Source organism: Bombus vancouverensis, chromosome 9, assembly GCF_051014615.1.
Source record: "Bombus vancouverensis nearcticus chromosome 9, iyBomVanc1_principal, whole genome shotgun sequence".
Taxonomy (NCBI): domain Eukaryota; kingdom Metazoa; phylum Arthropoda; class Insecta; order Hymenoptera; family Apidae; genus Bombus; species Bombus vancouverensis.
Window position 1 is genome coordinate 1,400,062 of NC_134919.1, and position 17,533 is coordinate 1,417,594.

The 17,533-nt window shown below is 29.3% G+C and overlaps 6 protein-coding genes across 15 annotated transcripts; 3 read left to right on the forward strand and 3 right to left on the reverse strand.

Moving 5' to 3' along the window:
- sage (salivary gland-expressed bHLH) lies at positions 1 to 1,743 on the forward strand. Its single transcript, XM_033340329.2, has 4 exons — positions 1 to 141; positions 806 to 974; positions 1,053 to 1,253; positions 1,325 to 1,743. The coding sequence occupies exons 1-4, from the start codon at positions 100 to 102 to the stop codon at positions 1,741 to 1,743; spliced, it is 831 nt and encodes a 276-aa protein (XP_033196220.2). The 5' UTR covers positions 1 to 99.
- Positions 1,744 to 2,826: 1,083 nt separating this feature from the next.
- LOC117159992 (uncharacterized) lies at positions 2,827 to 3,954 on the reverse strand. The gene is made up of 2 exons (XM_033340327.2): positions 3,819 to 3,954; positions 2,827 to 3,701 (listed from the first exon to the last, which is right to left on the reverse strand). Exons 1-2 carry the CDS (start codon positions 3,948 to 3,950, stop codon positions 2,919 to 2,921), a joined length of 915 nt encoding a protein of 304 aa, XP_033196218.1. The 5' UTR covers positions 3,951 to 3,954; the 3' UTR covers positions 2,827 to 2,918.
- An 82-nt stretch (positions 3,955 to 4,036) lies between these two features.
- LOC117159991 (RAB6A-GEF complex partner protein 2) lies at positions 4,037 to 7,237 on the forward strand. Of its 6 annotated transcripts, none has more exons than XM_076621363.1 (7): positions 4,037 to 4,161; positions 4,506 to 4,693; positions 4,758 to 4,879; positions 5,017 to 5,124; positions 5,218 to 5,367; positions 5,475 to 5,587; positions 5,669 to 7,237. In XM_076621363.1, exons 2-7 carry the CDS (start codon positions 4,572 to 4,574, stop codon positions 6,197 to 6,199), a joined length of 1,146 nt encoding a protein of 381 aa, XP_076477478.1. In that variant the 5' UTR covers positions 4,037 to 4,161; positions 4,506 to 4,571; the 3' UTR covers positions 6,200 to 7,237. The 6 variants fall into 6 exon arrangements, with proteins under 6 accessions (XP_076477478.1, XP_033196216.1, XP_033196215.1 ...); XM_033340325.2 differs by having other exon boundaries at positions 4,103 to 4,243; XM_033340324.2 differs by lacking the exon at positions 4,037 to 4,161 and adding an exon at positions 4,245 to 4,328.
- Positions 7,238 to 7,571: 334 nt separating this feature from the next.
- LOC117159958 (ribosome biogenesis protein BOP1 homolog) lies at positions 7,572 to 10,976 on the forward strand. The gene is made up of 8 exons (XM_033340252.2): positions 7,572 to 7,921; positions 8,060 to 8,944; positions 9,007 to 9,682; positions 9,743 to 9,952; positions 10,031 to 10,308; positions 10,376 to 10,475; positions 10,555 to 10,750; positions 10,823 to 10,976. Exons 1-8 carry the CDS (start codon positions 7,811 to 7,813, stop codon positions 10,974 to 10,976), a joined length of 2,610 nt encoding a protein of 869 aa, XP_033196143.1. The 5' UTR covers positions 7,572 to 7,810.
- A 261-nt stretch (positions 10,977 to 11,237) lies between these two features.
- On the reverse strand, positions 11,238 to 14,751 carry LOC117159959 (uncharacterized). Its single transcript, XM_033340253.2, has 3 exons — positions 14,245 to 14,751; positions 13,597 to 13,920; positions 11,238 to 13,494 (listed from the first exon to the last, which is right to left on the reverse strand). Exons 1-3 carry the CDS (start codon positions 14,397 to 14,399, stop codon positions 12,024 to 12,026), a joined length of 1,950 nt encoding a protein of 649 aa, XP_033196144.1. The 5' UTR covers positions 14,400 to 14,751; the 3' UTR covers positions 11,238 to 12,023.
- A 141-nt stretch (positions 14,752 to 14,892) lies between these two features.
- Positions 14,893 to 17,296, reverse strand: Aatf (Apoptosis antagonizing transcription factor). 5 transcript variants are annotated; one of them, XM_033340266.2, is made up of 3 exons: positions 17,093 to 17,296; positions 16,448 to 16,747; positions 14,893 to 16,382 (listed from the first exon to the last, which is right to left on the reverse strand). In XM_033340266.2, the coding sequence occupies exons 2-3, from the start codon at positions 16,657 to 16,659 to the stop codon at positions 15,029 to 15,031; spliced, it is 1,566 nt and encodes a 521-aa protein (XP_033196157.1). In that variant the 5' UTR covers positions 16,660 to 16,747; positions 17,093 to 17,296; the 3' UTR covers positions 14,893 to 15,028. The 5 variants fall into 5 exon arrangements, with proteins under 5 accessions (XP_033196157.1, XP_033196158.1, XP_076477800.1 ...); XM_033340267.2 differs by having other exon boundaries at positions 16,448 to 16,762; XM_076621685.1 differs by having other exon boundaries at positions 16,960 to 17,094.
- Between the last annotated feature and the right edge of the window lie 237 nt (positions 17,297 to 17,533).

Here is a 17,533-nt window from a genome sequence, read left to right on the forward strand (position 1 = left end):
GAAGAAGGTAGATCGACAGTACCTTTGGAACTTTCTTGTCCAAATTGTCCCAGGAGCGATCAGCCGGTATCTCTATTGATAACAGTTTGATTTTTCGGCATGGACTCGGAGGAATACGGCAACGAATTGTCGAGAAACGAGGTAAAATCCTTCAACCCCTTGCTGACATGAGTCCGAAGTCAGAAGTATTCCTACGAGGAGACGTATCATTATAGGAAATTTTGAGAATTTTCGGTTGGAAAAACTATACTATATAGCATCTTGAAAGTTTCTGTACATATTCATTCATATTTAAAATTTTGACATTTTTTTGGCGATTAGTACTGGTTATTAGTTAATGTATTTAAACTTTTTTGTGTTTTATCTCTTCACTTTGCGATTCATAAATGAATTGAAAGTTGTAATATATTTACTTGATTTTAAATCAAGCGGAAAGTATATGCGTAAAGAATAATTGTGCGAATTTTCAAACTAACTAGAAAATTTGTTTTTAAGATATTAACGATTGAAATACTCTTTCGAGAAAAGCGCGTTTAAACTCGAGAACAAGAATTAAACGAATAAACGTTTTTAGATGATTAAACCAATCGATATATATAGTAGATAAGAATTTGCTACTTCAAAAAGCATTTTTAAAAAAGAAAGGTAACTTATGAAATTATAATTATAATTATAATTATAATTATACTGAGTGAGTCACTTAACTCTGCCATCTTAAGTTGAAAAACTATCAAAGTTGAAACATGCCCTATGATCTCCATCTTATAAAATGGAATACTTGAAAACAAATTCTTTTTGTTTTTAGTCAGAAAATGATAGCACTAATGAAGAATGCGCTCATTCGCCTATATTGTTGGATCTAGATAAAAATTCTAAGCAACAGCAAGAAATTTTAAGTCAAGAAGAAAGCTCACCGTCTAAGATTCCCAACGTCGACCAATATTTGCAGAATCAATTAATAAGACATGGGTCAGGTATAATTTATATCCATATTTAAAAATAATAATTATCAAAAAATAATTAAAGAATAACAATAAAATATTTATGTATAGAAAATACAAATATATCTCGACGACACTTTGTGAGAAGATCATGGCAGGATGAAAACTTCGAAGATCGTCAACAAAATAACGATCGAGTATTTGTGATAAGAGTTCCCGAACCGGAAGTGATAAACACTCATCCTCATCTAGAAATTCTTCATGAAACCAACATAAAATCGATCCAAAGAGAACCATCGCAAACTGAGAAAGGTGGAGAAAATAATAAACAACCAAAAATTTAGATATTACTACTATTAAATTAATTTTAGTTTTATTCTCAGATTACAAAAAATCAGCTTGCGACCGTGAACGGACAAGAATGCGTGACATGAATCGTGCTTTCGAACTTCTACGATCGAAGCTTCCGATTTGTAAACCACCCGGCAAAAAGCTTTCAAAGATCGAATCACTTAGGCATGCGATTACGTACATACGACATCTCCAAAGTCTTTTAGAACCACAATACAGTTACCCTCCGAGCGTATCTGAGAGGAGCTACTATGCTAATAGTACACCAATTACTACAAATACTTCTTTGGATATGCAACATACACCTCGATGGGAATCGTTAGCTTATTGTCGTTACGATTATCACGCACCGTTCGTTAATCCCTCGTTGTCAACGTTATCTTCATCTATTCACTCTCGAGTACAACCGGAACAAAATGATCGACAATTTTTTTACGAAGCGCGACATTAACACACTCGCAATGAAATTGCCATAGATCTTCTTAGGATCTTTCAAGCAGAAATGACGTACGATTTCAATCTCTACAACAAGAAATGGATATTTAATTAAAAGTAATTAGTAAACCATAATTACAGTATTGAATACTTTATGTGCCCGGTATGAAGTTTCTAGTACGGTCTTTATAGGAGAGGGAATGAAATACGCTTATTTAATGCATCTCTACAGAAGACCTTTGCATAAATTATTGTATTAGTCCTAGAGTGCAAGCTCTCAGGACCATCTGGTTAGTGAGGACGCGGCACCTCGGCTCTAGTTTGCAACATGAGCCATATGCTATACTCTGCTGCTTCTGTGAGTTCAAGAAAGTCGAAAACGGAGAAAAAGAGGTCCAATTTATACTTGAAATGAAATTTTTCTACTATTCACTGAAATCCATGCATGACTTATGATGAGTGAAATTAACTCTGAGGGGTTATCATATATTAGCTCGTAAGAGCCGCTGAATTAAGTAGCCCGGTTTCTCACTTGCATTGAGTAAACGACGATAATTAATATTTAATTAAACATTTAAATATTTTGGATTTCTATATTCAGGAGGATTTTTGAAGAATATTTAGGGAAGATCTTTATGAAGTGAAAGTAATCGTACCACCGCGCATCGCTGGTAAATTAATCTTTTTCGAATAAATAATTTTTGGTAATTTTACGGAATTGAATAAAAAAAACAAGTTTTACATATTCCGGATTATTGAACTTGTTTTTACGTTTAGAGGATAACACAATATTTTATAAAATTTAATAAAGTAGTTTTTCCTTTTCTAATACTCCCTCTTTTAAAAGGTAGTAAAAGAAATTTATTCAATATGTATATTACAATTATGTAATTAATTACAAGATTCATATACATCAAAATCAATCTTACTTTTAAAAAATCATTGTATGTACTTATAGCAATATTATATGTTATGCAATATTTACGTTAATAGTCCATATATACTTTATACATTATTAAGTTAAAAACATTTTATATAAAAATCTTAAATTAAAACAGTTAAACAATTAAAATAATTTAATGAATTAAGTTTCATTAAATTAAGAAATACTAATTACAATTATTTATTGCACAATCTGTGTTTTAAAATATGTACAATTGTAAATAAAAGTTATAAATAGATCAACTTGCATTATTGAGAAAATAATTCTTCCTCAGATTCTTCTTCAACAAAATTCAGGCTACTTCTTGACTTCTTAGGACTACAACTTTCTTCTTCATTCTTATTCATTTCTTTTACATACTCATCTGGAGTATGTACCTCATTTCTTGCACAATCTTTACTGGTGGATGCCTTAGGAATTATTTTATCAGTAATAATATAATTTGTTTTTTTACTTTCCTGGATACTTTTTGGGTTATTATAATTAGGTAACTTTCTTTTGCTAACTTTGATAATTGTGGAAATATCTTTCACAGTTTCATCTTCTTTCTCAGATTCTTCATCTGTACATGCATCAAAAACTGATTCTTTAACATTTTCTTTCTTTTTTATAGCATCTTGTAATTGTTTAATTTTCTTTTTCTTCGAATTTAAAACTACTATAAACTTCTTATAAAGATCCTGTTCCATAGTAATTTTGATTTCTATTAATTTTTCTATTTTTGAATTTATTTCTTTATTTACATTTATTAAATTTTTATTTTCTTCTTCTAATACTGTCATCTTATCTTGAATGCTTTGACAAAATTTCAGCAATTGTTGAAAACTTTCCCTTACTTGGAAATCTGAAATAACACACAATTCAATTCTTCCAAGAGTCCATAAATTACTTTTCCACTCTAAAATTTTGTCTTGGAGGAAAAACTGAATTTTTGTATCTTTCCCACGAAGTATTTTCTTCGTCTCTTCGATATACTCATCAGATGATTTAGATAATTCATTAGAAAAATCATTTATATTTTTGGTGTTCATCTACAATGTAATTTGCTTGTTAATCATTTTCAATTAAGAAATAACAAAACTTATATATTTTTTAGGATTTACATTAATTAAATTCAAATTTTGAATTTCTTTGATTTGTGAACTAACCTCACCACTTAAAGGCGACATTGTTGAATTTAACAGCATTACCTTAAAATGTAAATTAAACCATTCTACGTAAAGTGTATAATATTTGTTATCAATTTGATTAAAAATTTTACATGCCGTTATTTTTGTCATTGCAATTATATGTAATTGTTATTAAGTAGGTTATGTCATTTAAAGCAAAAAATCGGTTGGAATATTAAAAAAATAAATAACATTTTGTTAATAAGTTGTATCACTGTAACAAGCGCTTCTGATAACCAATAATATCAATAACTACATGTTGGATTATCAAGTGAAGATAAGGCATATGAACAGCAAGGAAAATAAAACATATCAAGGAGATGTAAGAACACGTATTTTGATTGTAAACTGACATTTAAGTTTTCTGTATTAGGCCGTGTAGACCGTGTGTAACGTGTGCAATAGTATGTATTGGTTCTTTTATGTTCATATAGTTTTAGACTTAGATTAATGTTTGGAATCTTGAACGTCAAAATAGAATATGGATAAGTAAAGTGGTGAAATAATGTTTAAAATATTCATTTTATAAATTGAAAATATATGTATGAAATTTATTTTGAATTTTGTTTGATATAATTGAATAAAAAAATTGATTTATTATACAATTTTAATATGTAGTATAAAATATTATGAAACAAATTTTTAATATGAATTAATATATTCCAGAAAACAACAAGTAATATATTGTGAGATTTACTTAAATGTGTATTCATAATTTTTATAATAAAAATCATGATTGAGATAACAGCAAAACTAATTAGAGGACCTGTATATTTTTCTGGCGAAGTTATAGAATGTTTGGTCACATTTAGTAATCCATTAAATCCAATTCATCAAATATCTCAAAGTCATAGGTAATATGTAATTTATTTATTTATATTAAAGAGCTAAATTTTTACACATAAATTATAATTCTAGTGATATTTTTGAGAGTCTCGCATGGGCTAGTGCACAAGTTCATTGCCAATGTTCCACAAATAATAAAATTGTTTTCTCGGAGAAGCTGAACATGACAGCACAGTTAGCAGCTATTAATGCAAGTAAGTCTATGGTATTTTAAAATAATTATTTCTAATTGTTGCATGAAGAAATATAGAATTTCTTTCTTTGATTTTAATTATTTTGAATGTAACTTTCTAATTCATTCAGTTTGTTTTTTATAATAAGTGTTTTGCAGATACAACCTTTGCACCATGGCAACAGGATAATGGTCATGTTGTTCTAAATACAAAGCCAAAAATTTTATTTTGTGATTTAAGATTATCTCCTGGTGAAAGTAAAACATGTGAGTATCTAATTGGAACTTGGACATATTATAGACCAAAAATATGATGAAAATTATATAAATAAATTTTTGTTTAATGTTTAAATTTTGCAGATATTTATCGGGAGACAATTCCAAGTGATGCACCTCCATCTTATAGAGGACATGCAGTAAAGTATTCATATAAAATCACAATTGGAACACAACGAGTAAACACAGCTATAAAGCTACTTAGAGTTCCATTCAGAGTACTTTCTTTAAGTGGTAGTATATTATCTAATTTTATAATTTTAATAATTTAGCACTACTTCTACTAAATCACTGTAGAAAAATTATGACTGAAGCTACTGCTTTTATTCATGAATTTGTAGAATTGCCTGAAGTAACTGCTTGTAATGATAGTGTTGACTTGAGTCCAAATAATCCATTTATGGAAACACAACACAGAGATACTCCATTAGATGTCGCGCTACAAACTCTTCAGGTTTATTAGTTTCTTTTTACATAAAAATTTATATTTGTTGTATAAATGCAGTATTAATTAATATTTTATTTTTACATTTAGAATTTAACAGCTAGACGCAGTCCAAATTTTTATAATATTACAAACGGACGTGGGCGTGTTGTGAGATTTTGTCTTTTTAAAAATTCATATAAACTTGGAGAAGACATAGTTGGAACGTTTGATTTCTCGAATGCTACCGTTTCTTGTGCACAAGTATCTGTTGCGTTGCAATCAGAGGAACATATTTCAGAGGAGTACAGACGAGGAAAGGCCTCAACACCAACTTTAGTCAGTTACAACAAACACCACGAAATGTGTATGGGTTTAAAATATTCCCATTTGGTATTACCCATACCATTACACGTAACACCAGATTTTACTACTGATTTAATGACACTAAAATGGAGACTACACTTCGAATTTGTTACGACTTCCAAATTAGTAGAAATGCCCAATAAAAGTACTGTTAACTGGCAAGGACCATTGATCTTGGATGTTGAAACGATGACATGGGATTTACCGGTTCATATTCATCCAACAACTACACCGCCTAATACTGCACAACAAACTAGATATAATACAGTGATATAACAAATTGTAAAATTTTGTTATATTGGAAATTCACAGAGGTTTATTATTTTTCATTAATAGTTATTAAACCATACATTTTCTTAATTATTGATATAATAATGTCGAAAAAATAATGTATATTAAAAAGCATAAATAGATGAAGTGCTTTATTTATGTAACATGAATTTATCAGAGTAAATCATTTTGACAACAAGTAATTCATATATTTTAAATATTCTATTTACACAATAGTAAAGAATCTTATAAATGTATGTCTTTTTTGTATGTCTATAAATCATTTATTTAACACTTAGCCAACCACGCGCGTTACAGTGAGCTATACATTTCCACCGCTTTCTGACAAGCCAACCTATATACTGTCGACCGCATATTTTTCCAAGTATCGAGGACTAATATTCACTACTTAAAAAACAAAGAAGTCCAAAATTATTTAAGTGATTAATTATATTTTGCGGTAATGATTTTATTTAACAATTTCACATATTGTTTATACAAAACATCAAATTAAAAGTATATAACAATTATCTTTTGTAGTTTATGCAAAAAATATAGGTAAAATTAAAAACATTAAAGATGACAAAAGATAAATAACACGACTTGAATTTGAAATTAAAAATTCATAATGCATATTAATATTTTTTTATAGTGTGATATCGTTCGATTATAACATTATTTAGTCATAACTGATAGTGTAACTTTTTAACTAATTTTAACACCACTAAATTGGTGTATTTTATTATATATTTATAAAAGCGGAAAAAGTGGTGCAAGTAATGGGGAACAATTTCAGGTAAACAATAACTGATAATAACAACAAAAAAAAAGGAAAACGCGTTGCTAAAGTCAAAAAGGGACATCTCCCCGTTCGGTCACGCAGCGATGTTTTTCACAGAGGAGAGATTTCCCTATTCGATTGGCTAAGTGTTACATTCACAAACTGAAAATTTTATTAATTGCACTTTGGATTTTAATGTGTTTAATAAAAGGTATTCAACTTTTTTGTAAGCAATTAATAAATGTGATTATTGTCTATTAAAACTGTCTTATTAATTTATTCTTATCAAATTAATAAAACGGGGAGGAAGTAGTAATATCGTTTTATAAAAATCAATGACAAATTCATATATTAAATAGATATTTATTTCTCTTTAGGAATTCTTTGGTATACACGTACAATTGTAAGTACTTATTCCAGCTTATTCCTAATATATGACGTTTTGAGGGGACGATTATGTATAGGATACCAAGGGATGGAATTAACCCCACACAACCTTTAATTCGTAAATACTTTCCTGGGACAGTATTCTTAGCACAAATTTAGCTTAATGCCTCACTTCTCTATGCACATGTAGTCGACCTTTTCTAACGTATTGCGCTATTCAATCTTTCTTATTACTCTTGTTCTGCAAGGCATCTTCTTTAGCTCATTGCTACGGCTTCTGAATTTTCGAAACTATTGGCGGGAAGAGCGCCAAAATCCCCTCCCTTTGTCCAAAGAACTCATACATATTATTTTATAGTTCACACTCTCATATAACTAAATTTAAAGTACTCGACAACACGTGAAACGTACATAACCTCATTATTACTTGTATACATGCGGAGAAGAAGATGAAGAATCAACGAAAAACTTCAAAGAGGAAGCTAAATAACGTAAAAACTGCAAATAATGTTAGAGAAGGAGAAACGGATTCACCGAAACCTATATTTGAAGAACAATCGGTAAATTTTTTCCATCGATATGTTCTAACCTATAAGAAAACATAACCAAATTAAACCAAATTAAATTATTATTAAATATATGTACTTCGAAAATGTCATTTATTATTTATATTTCATGATACGAAAAATATTATTTAGGATTCAGGTACCGAAGATTTATTGTCTGCTGAAGTAAATAACGATGATGGAAGTTCAGATGAAGAAATAAATGAAAATGAAGATATTCCTGTATCAGACACTGAACAAGATCCAATTGTCTTTAAATCTGATGATGAAGAAGATGAATTAAGCTTTCAGACAGATTCAGATGATCTTGGTCTTGATGAAGATTATTCTGAAAGTGAAGAAGAAAATATTTCTCTTGATGAAAGCGAAGATGAAAATTTGGAAAAAAAAAGTGAAAATTCTGAAACTCCCTCAACATCTAAAGATAATGAATTTGCAAAAATAAAAAAAGGTGGATCTTCTATGTTTAATGTTAATAATAGGAATATTTCTAATACACTACAGACTAAGAAACAAAGCAAAACTCTTATAAATAAAAATAAATCAGACGAATCAAATATTGGTAAAGATATACAAAAAGGTAAGGTACAAAATAAAGAAAATTTAAAATTAGATTTAGAAAAATGTAAAAAAAGGAGTACTAAGAAGAATACAGAATCTAGTATACATAATGAAAATGCAAATCATGATAAGTTAGTAACAGATCAACAAGTAGATGAATATGAATATGATAGTTCTGATGAAGAAGATATTCGTAACACAGTTGGAAACATACCAATGAAGTGGTATGATGAATATGATCATATTGGTTATGATTGGGATGGTAAAAAAATTATAAAACCTCAGAAAGGTGACCAGTTAGACAATTTTTTGAAAAGAATGGAAGATCCTGATTTTTGGAGAACAATTAAGGATCCTCAGACTGGGCAAGATGTTGTATTAAGTGAAGCAGATATAGATTTAATTACAAGGATACAAAAACGAAAAATTCCGGACATAACTTTTGATGAATATGCTGTAAGTATTTTTCTAATTTATTAGTGATTCAGGAATTACATTTTTATGTTATTATCTTACAGCCATGGGTAGAGTGGTTCACTTCAGAGGTGATGAAGACACCATTACGTAAATTTCCTGAACATAAACGTTCATTCTTACCATCTAAATCAGAAGCTAAAAAAGTATCAAAATTAGTTCATGCACTTAAGATGGGTTGGATAAAATCAACAGCAGAATTAAAGAAAGAAAGGGAGAAGAAAAATGAACCACAATTTTACATGTTGTGGCAATCAGATGATCAAGCTGAAGAAATGCGTAGAATTCATAAACATATCCCACCACCAAAAAGGCATTTACCTGGACATGCAGAAAGCTATAATCCTCCCCCAGAATACTTATTCGATAAAAAGGAACTAAAAGAATGGAATAAATTACAGACAACACCATGGAAACGAAAATTACACTTCATTCCACAAAAGTATAATGCTCTTCGCGAAGTACCTGCCTATCCTAAATACGTTAAAGAAAGATTTCAAAGATGCTTAGATTTGTACTTGTGCCCTAGAGCATTGAAAATGAGATTAACAATAGAACCAGAAGCCTTAGTGCCTCAATTGCCAAGTCCAAAGGATTTACAACCTTTCCCTACAACAATGTCTATGGTATTTAAAGGTCACACAGATATGGTAAGAAGTATTACAGCAGAACCAATGGGACAATATATAGCTTCTGGTGGTGATGATATGAACTTAAAAAGTAAGTATATCTTCTATGAAATATTATACATTATATATAACAATGTTCATTGTTTTACAGTATGGGAAATAGCAACAGGCAGGTGTGTAAAAACAGTACCATGTGGGGGGATAATTAGATCTGTGGCATGGTGTCCAAATCAATCTTTATCGCTTATAGCGGTAGCTGCAGATAAAAAGGTTCTATTAATAAATCCTGGTGTTGGAGATCATTTAATTACTAATAAAACAAATCAATTATTAGAAATAATACCTCAAAGTGATGTTATAGGTATTGTAAAATATAATTTCTATACAATACTTCATAAAAATACTTTATAGAAAAAGTATACTTGTATCTTTGTTACAGTAAGTGAAAGAGTGAAAGCTGCTGTTCAGTGGGAACAAGCAGAAGATGAATATTGGACTAATGGAATTAGGGTAATTTTAAATCATTTCAAAACAGTAAAACAAGTAACTTGGCATGGTAAAGGTGATTATTTTGCCACTGTTATGCCAGATGGTCAAAACAGATCTGTCTTAATAAATCAATTATCAAAAAGAAGATCTCAATTACCTTTCACCAGGTCAAAAGGTTTAATACAGTGTGTCTTGTTTCATCCAATTAGGCCCTATTTATTTGTAGCAGTAAGTAGAAAATAATATAAATTAAACGTAAAATTCTAAATATATAATTGTAATAAAATAATTGTAGACTCAACGAAATGTTCGAATATACGATTTAATAAAACAGGAAATGATTAAAAAATTGCTATCAAATTCACAATGGATATCATCAATGACAATACATCCAGGTAAGACTGAACATTATATGAATAATGTAAGTACTTAAATCATTATTATTTCGTTTAATAATCGTACTTATATTTCCAGGAGGTGACAATATTTTAGTAGGCACATACGACCGCAAAATGCTTTGGTTTGATCTTGATTTAAGTACAAAACCTTATCAGACATTACGTTTACATGGTACAGGCGTTCGCAGTGTTGCATTTCATAAGCGATATCCACTTTTTGCATCTGGTGCTGATGACAGAGGTCTTATTGTTTCCCATGGAATGGTGTACAAGTAAGATAACTTGCATTTATAATTATTTGACCATTGTTCATTATGTACTATTTATTTCATAATGTATTTCAGTGATTTATTGCAAAACGCATTAATTGTACCACTTAAAAGATTATGCAATCATGAATCTTATAATGACTTTGGTATTTTGGACGTGATGTTTCACCCTATTCAACCATGGGTATTTTCTGCAGGTGCAGATTCAACAATACGAATGTATACTTGAGTTGTATATGTATTTATAGTTTTAGTTAACAAATAATGCAATGAAACAAATATTATGTTACATAACATAGACATTTTTTATGAACAATTATTTAGAACTATAAAAATTAGAATAAATTCTTTCCCAAATGTTTTATTTTGTGCGTGAATTTGAAATGTAACTTTTGTATTCTAATCCTTTACAAAAAGTAAACATATAGGAACGTTTGTATCGTAAGAGGATAAAATACGATAGTATAATTACGACAAAAAAATCATGAAAGATTATACAATAAATATTCTATAATCAAAATAATAAAAAATTGATCTATTCCTATACATCAAAATTTACATGATTTATAAAGGCTTGATATCTAAATGCATCTTAAATTAAAAATCTTTTAAATATATATAACGCACTTGCGAAAGATCTTAGACTAGTTTCTAGACGTATGTAGAAAGAAGTTTAAAAATTTTAAAAGAAAAGATCGTTTCCATTAGTAAAATTATCAATAAATGAGTTCGAAATGTACAAAAATTATAAGATGTAAAAAAGTTATGTAATCGAATATTTTATCAAGTTCGACTTTTTATGTAGAAAGTAATTTTCTGTTTAATAAACATCGAAATAGATCTTGAAATGTATATTGCTGAAGTCTCTAGTTTACTGAAAGTAAACTTATTTAAAAATTATTTGCACATGACGATGATAATAATTTCGTTTGTAAATGAGTAAAAAATAATCTTTTTAACGTTTGATTTGCACAACAGAATTTCATATTAATTTTGTATTTATAATTTTTATATTTTTGATTGAATTACTAATGATTATTTAAAAGGCCCGAATTCTGATTTATTATATATTCATAATTTACTAACAAATGTTAGGCTAATACGAAATATTCGATGATTTACAAATAAAGTGAATATGACATACAAAATATCCTAAAGGTATATAAATTAAGTTTCTCACTATCACCTTTTACAATATAATCAACAAATTTAAAAATTATATGCACGTATTCATATACATACATACATACATACATACATACACATTTGCGTACGTTTAAGAAGAGGGTGGTGAATGACCCAAACATTGCCACTCAGGCTCTCCACATTCGCAAATACGACCAGCGTGTCTGACTTGAAAAACTGTTACTATACCCCTGCTGTCGTCGAATCTACAAGTGATGTGTAAATCATGAATTAAGAAAGTATAAAATTGGCTACCCCATCGTTGTCTCAGATATACCGATCTAGGATCCTCGCGAAGTACATTTTCAATGGCTATTTTTTGGTCATTTATTTTAGTTCCTAAAATCTCGTTTAATTGAATCAAAGCACGATCGTTAAATACTACACATAGAGGTGTTCGAGGTCTCGATATCCATTCTGGAATTCTTATCTCCGAAGAAATATTAGCTCCAGATTCTCTGTTCTCAGCGTTTCTCGATTCAGAAGAGAATACTAAATGTGTGTCTCCACTGTCTGGTAAGCTATTGTTTGACATTGTTCTTATTACTTGATTCGGTAAATGTTGTGAAGGAGTAAGAACTTGTGGTTCTAATCCTTCTTCTCCATCAGGAGCTTCGCGTACCCCCATCCTTACAGGAGAATTATCAATTCTCGAATTTAACGATCGTCGATGAATTAAATCTATATCTGTACCACAAATGGTATTTGGTCCATCAGCTCCATCTAAAAGTCTAGACCGAGAAGCATGTGTTTCTGTGTAATTAGATCCTACGTTTCTTGATCCATATGTTGGTTCGATGTTAGTACGACCATTTACGTTAATATTTTGTAATCTATTATTTATATCTACTAAACTCTCTGGTTGTTCCACGTTGGACGAAAGTACGTTATGTCCTATTATATTCAAACTTGTCCGTGGATCAGACAAAGTGTCGGAAAATGTATGAGCAGTTCTATGTATATCGGTTACATCTATGCTATGTTGTAGTGCGCTATTATTGTGCAAACTGATATCATTTAATTCAGAAAAATGTCTCATACTGGAATAACTTTCAAAGTTTGAATTTCTTTGGAACTCTTCAGCTTGTAACCTTAAAGCAATTTCTTCGTCTCTAGAAACATCTGTCTCTTGATTTGTTTTATTAATAACTTTTCTATAATAAGATTCTGAAAGTAAACTTCTTGTTTCATCCCCAAGACTAACATTAGTACTGAATGTGTCACATGTTTGATTTCTGGCAGTTTCTTCTATGCACTCAAATGCATCATCTACATTAGATTCTTGTGATCTGTTACTTAATTTCTCAAAATATATAGGACTATCATATTGTGGTATATAAGGTTTTATATCTAGTACAGGTGATTGATCAACCATGTCTACACCTTCAAAATAAATTGTATGATTTTCTATTGTTGTAATTTTTACTAAACTCAAACCTATTGGACATGGACGGTGTGGAGAACGTGTAGAAAATACGCCTGTTTTTGTACCATTTAATCTTGGTGGTGCAACTTTGGCACGAACATGTGTTGAATCATTCCTATGAAAGTAGAATAGAACCCTATTGAGAGAAAAATGATTTTGTATTAATTATTTAGGGATAAATAAAACAAAAAAAAATTGTTTACTATAAACTATTTGCTTTTTAAATAGATTATCTTACCACATATGTGAAAAATCTTGTAATCCTTCAAGTGCATGATCAGGATTAGTAAATATTGAATTATATAATAACAATTTTCCTGGTACTTTTCCACAGACTCCAGTTTGTCTAGGTGTACCACGTTTACTAGGAAACCAAGTAGATATTACTCCAATTGGTTTTAATTTTATGGTATCATCATCTGTACTAGTGCTAGGTTTCACATCATCTGGACCTATAACTTTTGCGTCAGGCATAGATGGTCTATTTCTGAATGATTCCAAGAGACGCTTTATGCTGTCAACATCTTTTTCATGTATATATCGAAGACTCTTTATTTGTTGTCTGTGGAAATTACAATTAATACAATAAACTGTCACATATTAGTAAAAATAAAATTTTAATAAGGTATAAAATATAATATGAATTTAATAAATTTTTAACTTTAACAAAAATTGTAGTATTTTTAATTGTATCGTTTATTTTACGTATGTGTAATAGTCATACACTCCATATGTACACGAACACATACATACACATAGTTATATGTACACTACAAATATGTAAGTATGCAGAAAACAGCATGTTTGAGTAGAACTTGTTGATATCTCTTTGAGTAATTCTTTGAACTCATAAAGATAGGATGGGACAGAAGAATGCAAATAATACCTTAAATTATTAATTTCTTTTCTGGCTATATTTAACTGACCAAGCAAATATTTAGTGCTAAAATCTGAATTTTGACAAGCAGAATCCATAACTGCTCCTTCGAGCGAAATCGCCGGTCGAATTAGGTAGAATGAAACGAAATAGACATCAACCATGGATCAACTAAATACAATAGTGAGACTACTGGTTCTAAAGCTTGACGTAGTTGATTAAGAAAAGAACGGATGTAGAGGAGACACACAGTGATGCATTTGCATTAAAAAATTGGACAAAATTATTTTTGTACGTAAATCACGTTTAATTGATGCAGTTTATTATTTTGACACGAAATAGATAGAGGGCGCAACTCTGCTACATGAAAAAATATGCAAAATATACCTGCAGATTATATAGATAGTCACGTTTACATTAAATATTTTATACTTAACTGCCTGATGTTCTCCTTAAAATATAATAAAAAAATGAATATGAACAATCTGTTTATAATGACTTTAAATCAATTAATATATTAAAGTTACTTTATTTACTAAACAAAATTATATATATACAACATCTTGTTGATAAGGCTAAAAAAAATAATATTCCAATAAATATCATTAAGTATAAAATTTTAAGCACTCTTGCGTTATTATATACACAATAAACAAATTTTGTTTATTTATTTTATTGCATAATATTAACTACAATTATTTTTGCCTGTATTTCATTATCAAATTTCTGTAAATCTTATAAAATATTTTTGATTAAAATATATAAAATTAACATTTTATTAATTGTCCTAAACTTAACAACCAATTTGTACATTTGGTGGTTTAATTTTGCCAAATAAAGAACTATATAATTCATCTTTTGCATGATCTGTCCATGTATCACTTATTGTAATAGGAGCCATAAAATTTACTAACTTATTATGTACATTATAACGTATTCTTCTACCTTTAGTAGCTCTTGTATCTATTTTTCTTTTCATTTTTCGCCTCATATTCTGTAATTTTATCCATTGTTTACTAAGTTGTATAGGATCAGTGATATCAGATGATTTATATTCAATTAAATCTCTTAGAAGTTGATGATAGAAGTCATCATCATCATAAATTTCAGAATCATAGTCTTGAATTCTTCTACCATCACTATCTTCTGTTATTTGTTCCTTACCAACAATTTTATATTCAGAACGTTTCAATCGACTTTTTTTAAGCAACTTTTCCTTATCATTTAGAGCGAATTCAATTTGTTTTAGAGTTGTTTCACTCATACCTTTATTTAATTTACCACTAGTTATCCTTGTCTTTTCATTCCATTTTTGTACAACAGAATTTCTATATTCTATATATGATTTGTGATTATCGTTTAATATCTTTTCATAGTCTTTAAGTTTCAATTTTTTGCTAAATACATTCTTGTTAAAGCTTTCTTTATATTTGTCTGAAATTGTATCTTTATCTTCATTTTCATCCTCTGTATCTGAAAGAATTTCTTCATCCATTGGATCTTCTGTATTTGCTATTTCATCTGTGCTTTCTTCAGCTTTCCTTTTTTTATTGGACATAGATAAATTTTTTGTTTCAGGGTATTGTTTTAAAAAGAAAGTTTGCAACTGTAACATATTATTCAATAATATTTTCAACTTATTTTTTACTTCATCAGCTGTTTTTGTGTATTCTGCATCCATTTTAAAATTTTGATAAACATCATGCTGAGGCATTTGATTACTAGTAATTAAACATTTTTGTAATTTTATCCTCATTTCTAGCAAATTTTCCCAAAGCTTTAATTGATTTCTAACACAACTACCTTTTTCTATATCTGCTCTTATATTTATCTGCGATATTGTCTTGATATCTGTCCCCTGCTTTGTAGAAAGGATATCCTTACTATCTTCATTTTCAGAATCTTGTTCTAAATTCATTTTAGTGTCATAACTCATTTCCTCATTCGAATGATCATTTTCATCATCCTCCATATTGCTATCATCATCTTCCATATCTTCTTCATTATTACTGTTGCTGATATCATCACTTTCTTGCTCCATACTATTCATTTCTTCATCTTCACTTTCTGAAGTGCTTTGTACAACAGAGTCTTCATCATCATCATCCTCATATATATCTTTTCTTGAAACTTTTTTACCTTTATATCTATAGTAGAGAAATAATGATCCTATTAAATAATTCTATAATAAAATTGAAGTAAAATTTCGTACCTTTCGTCCACTTGATCCAAGAGATCCACATTTCGTCTACGTATCTCCGAAATTTGGAAATTACTATCTGAATTATCACTTTCATCATAACGATCAACTAGTTTTGCTTTCGTGTCTTCCGCTTCATCGTCGGAATTAAAAGTTACTGGTGTTGTAGTAACTAATGAATTCACTTTGTCTGCTAAGGTTTTCTTCTGTGCTTTTAAAGCCATTGCTTCGATCAAACAAATCTGAATTAATTCAACTATAAATGATGAATTTTACCACGTGCACCTTTCTATACGGGTTGATGAACATAACCTATAATAACATAACCTATAATTGTTATATCATCGATTATAAAATTTCATTGAAGTCTGTATACAATATATTTATATTTTATTTCTAGTAATTGTTAATTAATAGCACACTGATAATATTATCTGGACTCATGTACATACTACTATGTACTATACATATGTACTGTACACATGGATAACGGATAACATTTCCAAGACTATACTACTACCTACATTGTACTCATAGAGATATAAGAATAGAGTGCGCGACGGAGTCATGTCAAATCATATCATATGTTACCGTGAAAGTAGATACGGTATACGAATAGAAAGAATACGAATTGTTTGATCAGACGTGCATACTTACGCCGTTCTTTGATCAGTGTTACGCTTCATATTTACTGTACGAATGTGCATGCTTATTAGACAAAGACACAAAAGACCTCTGTGAAGCCTTCCCTTTCTATTTCAATATCGCTTTTTTCAGTTCCTTCACGTACTATATCTTTACACTCGATCACACGATATATCTCTATGACTGTACTCAGTAACAGACTGTATCGCAAGTCGTATAGTAGTATGTACAACTGTACTAAACTGTATTATACAGTATTCTAGTATTCTATACTGAGGAATGGATATATCATTCGTAACAGTGACAAATATGAAGATGCTCAAGAATATAGAATTCGAAAGCTATATATTTTTGGAAATTTACAATAATACAAAGTAACTACTTTCATACGTATTTATTAACTTACATAAATCATATGATAATGTATAGATTGCTTTAAAAATACAATACATT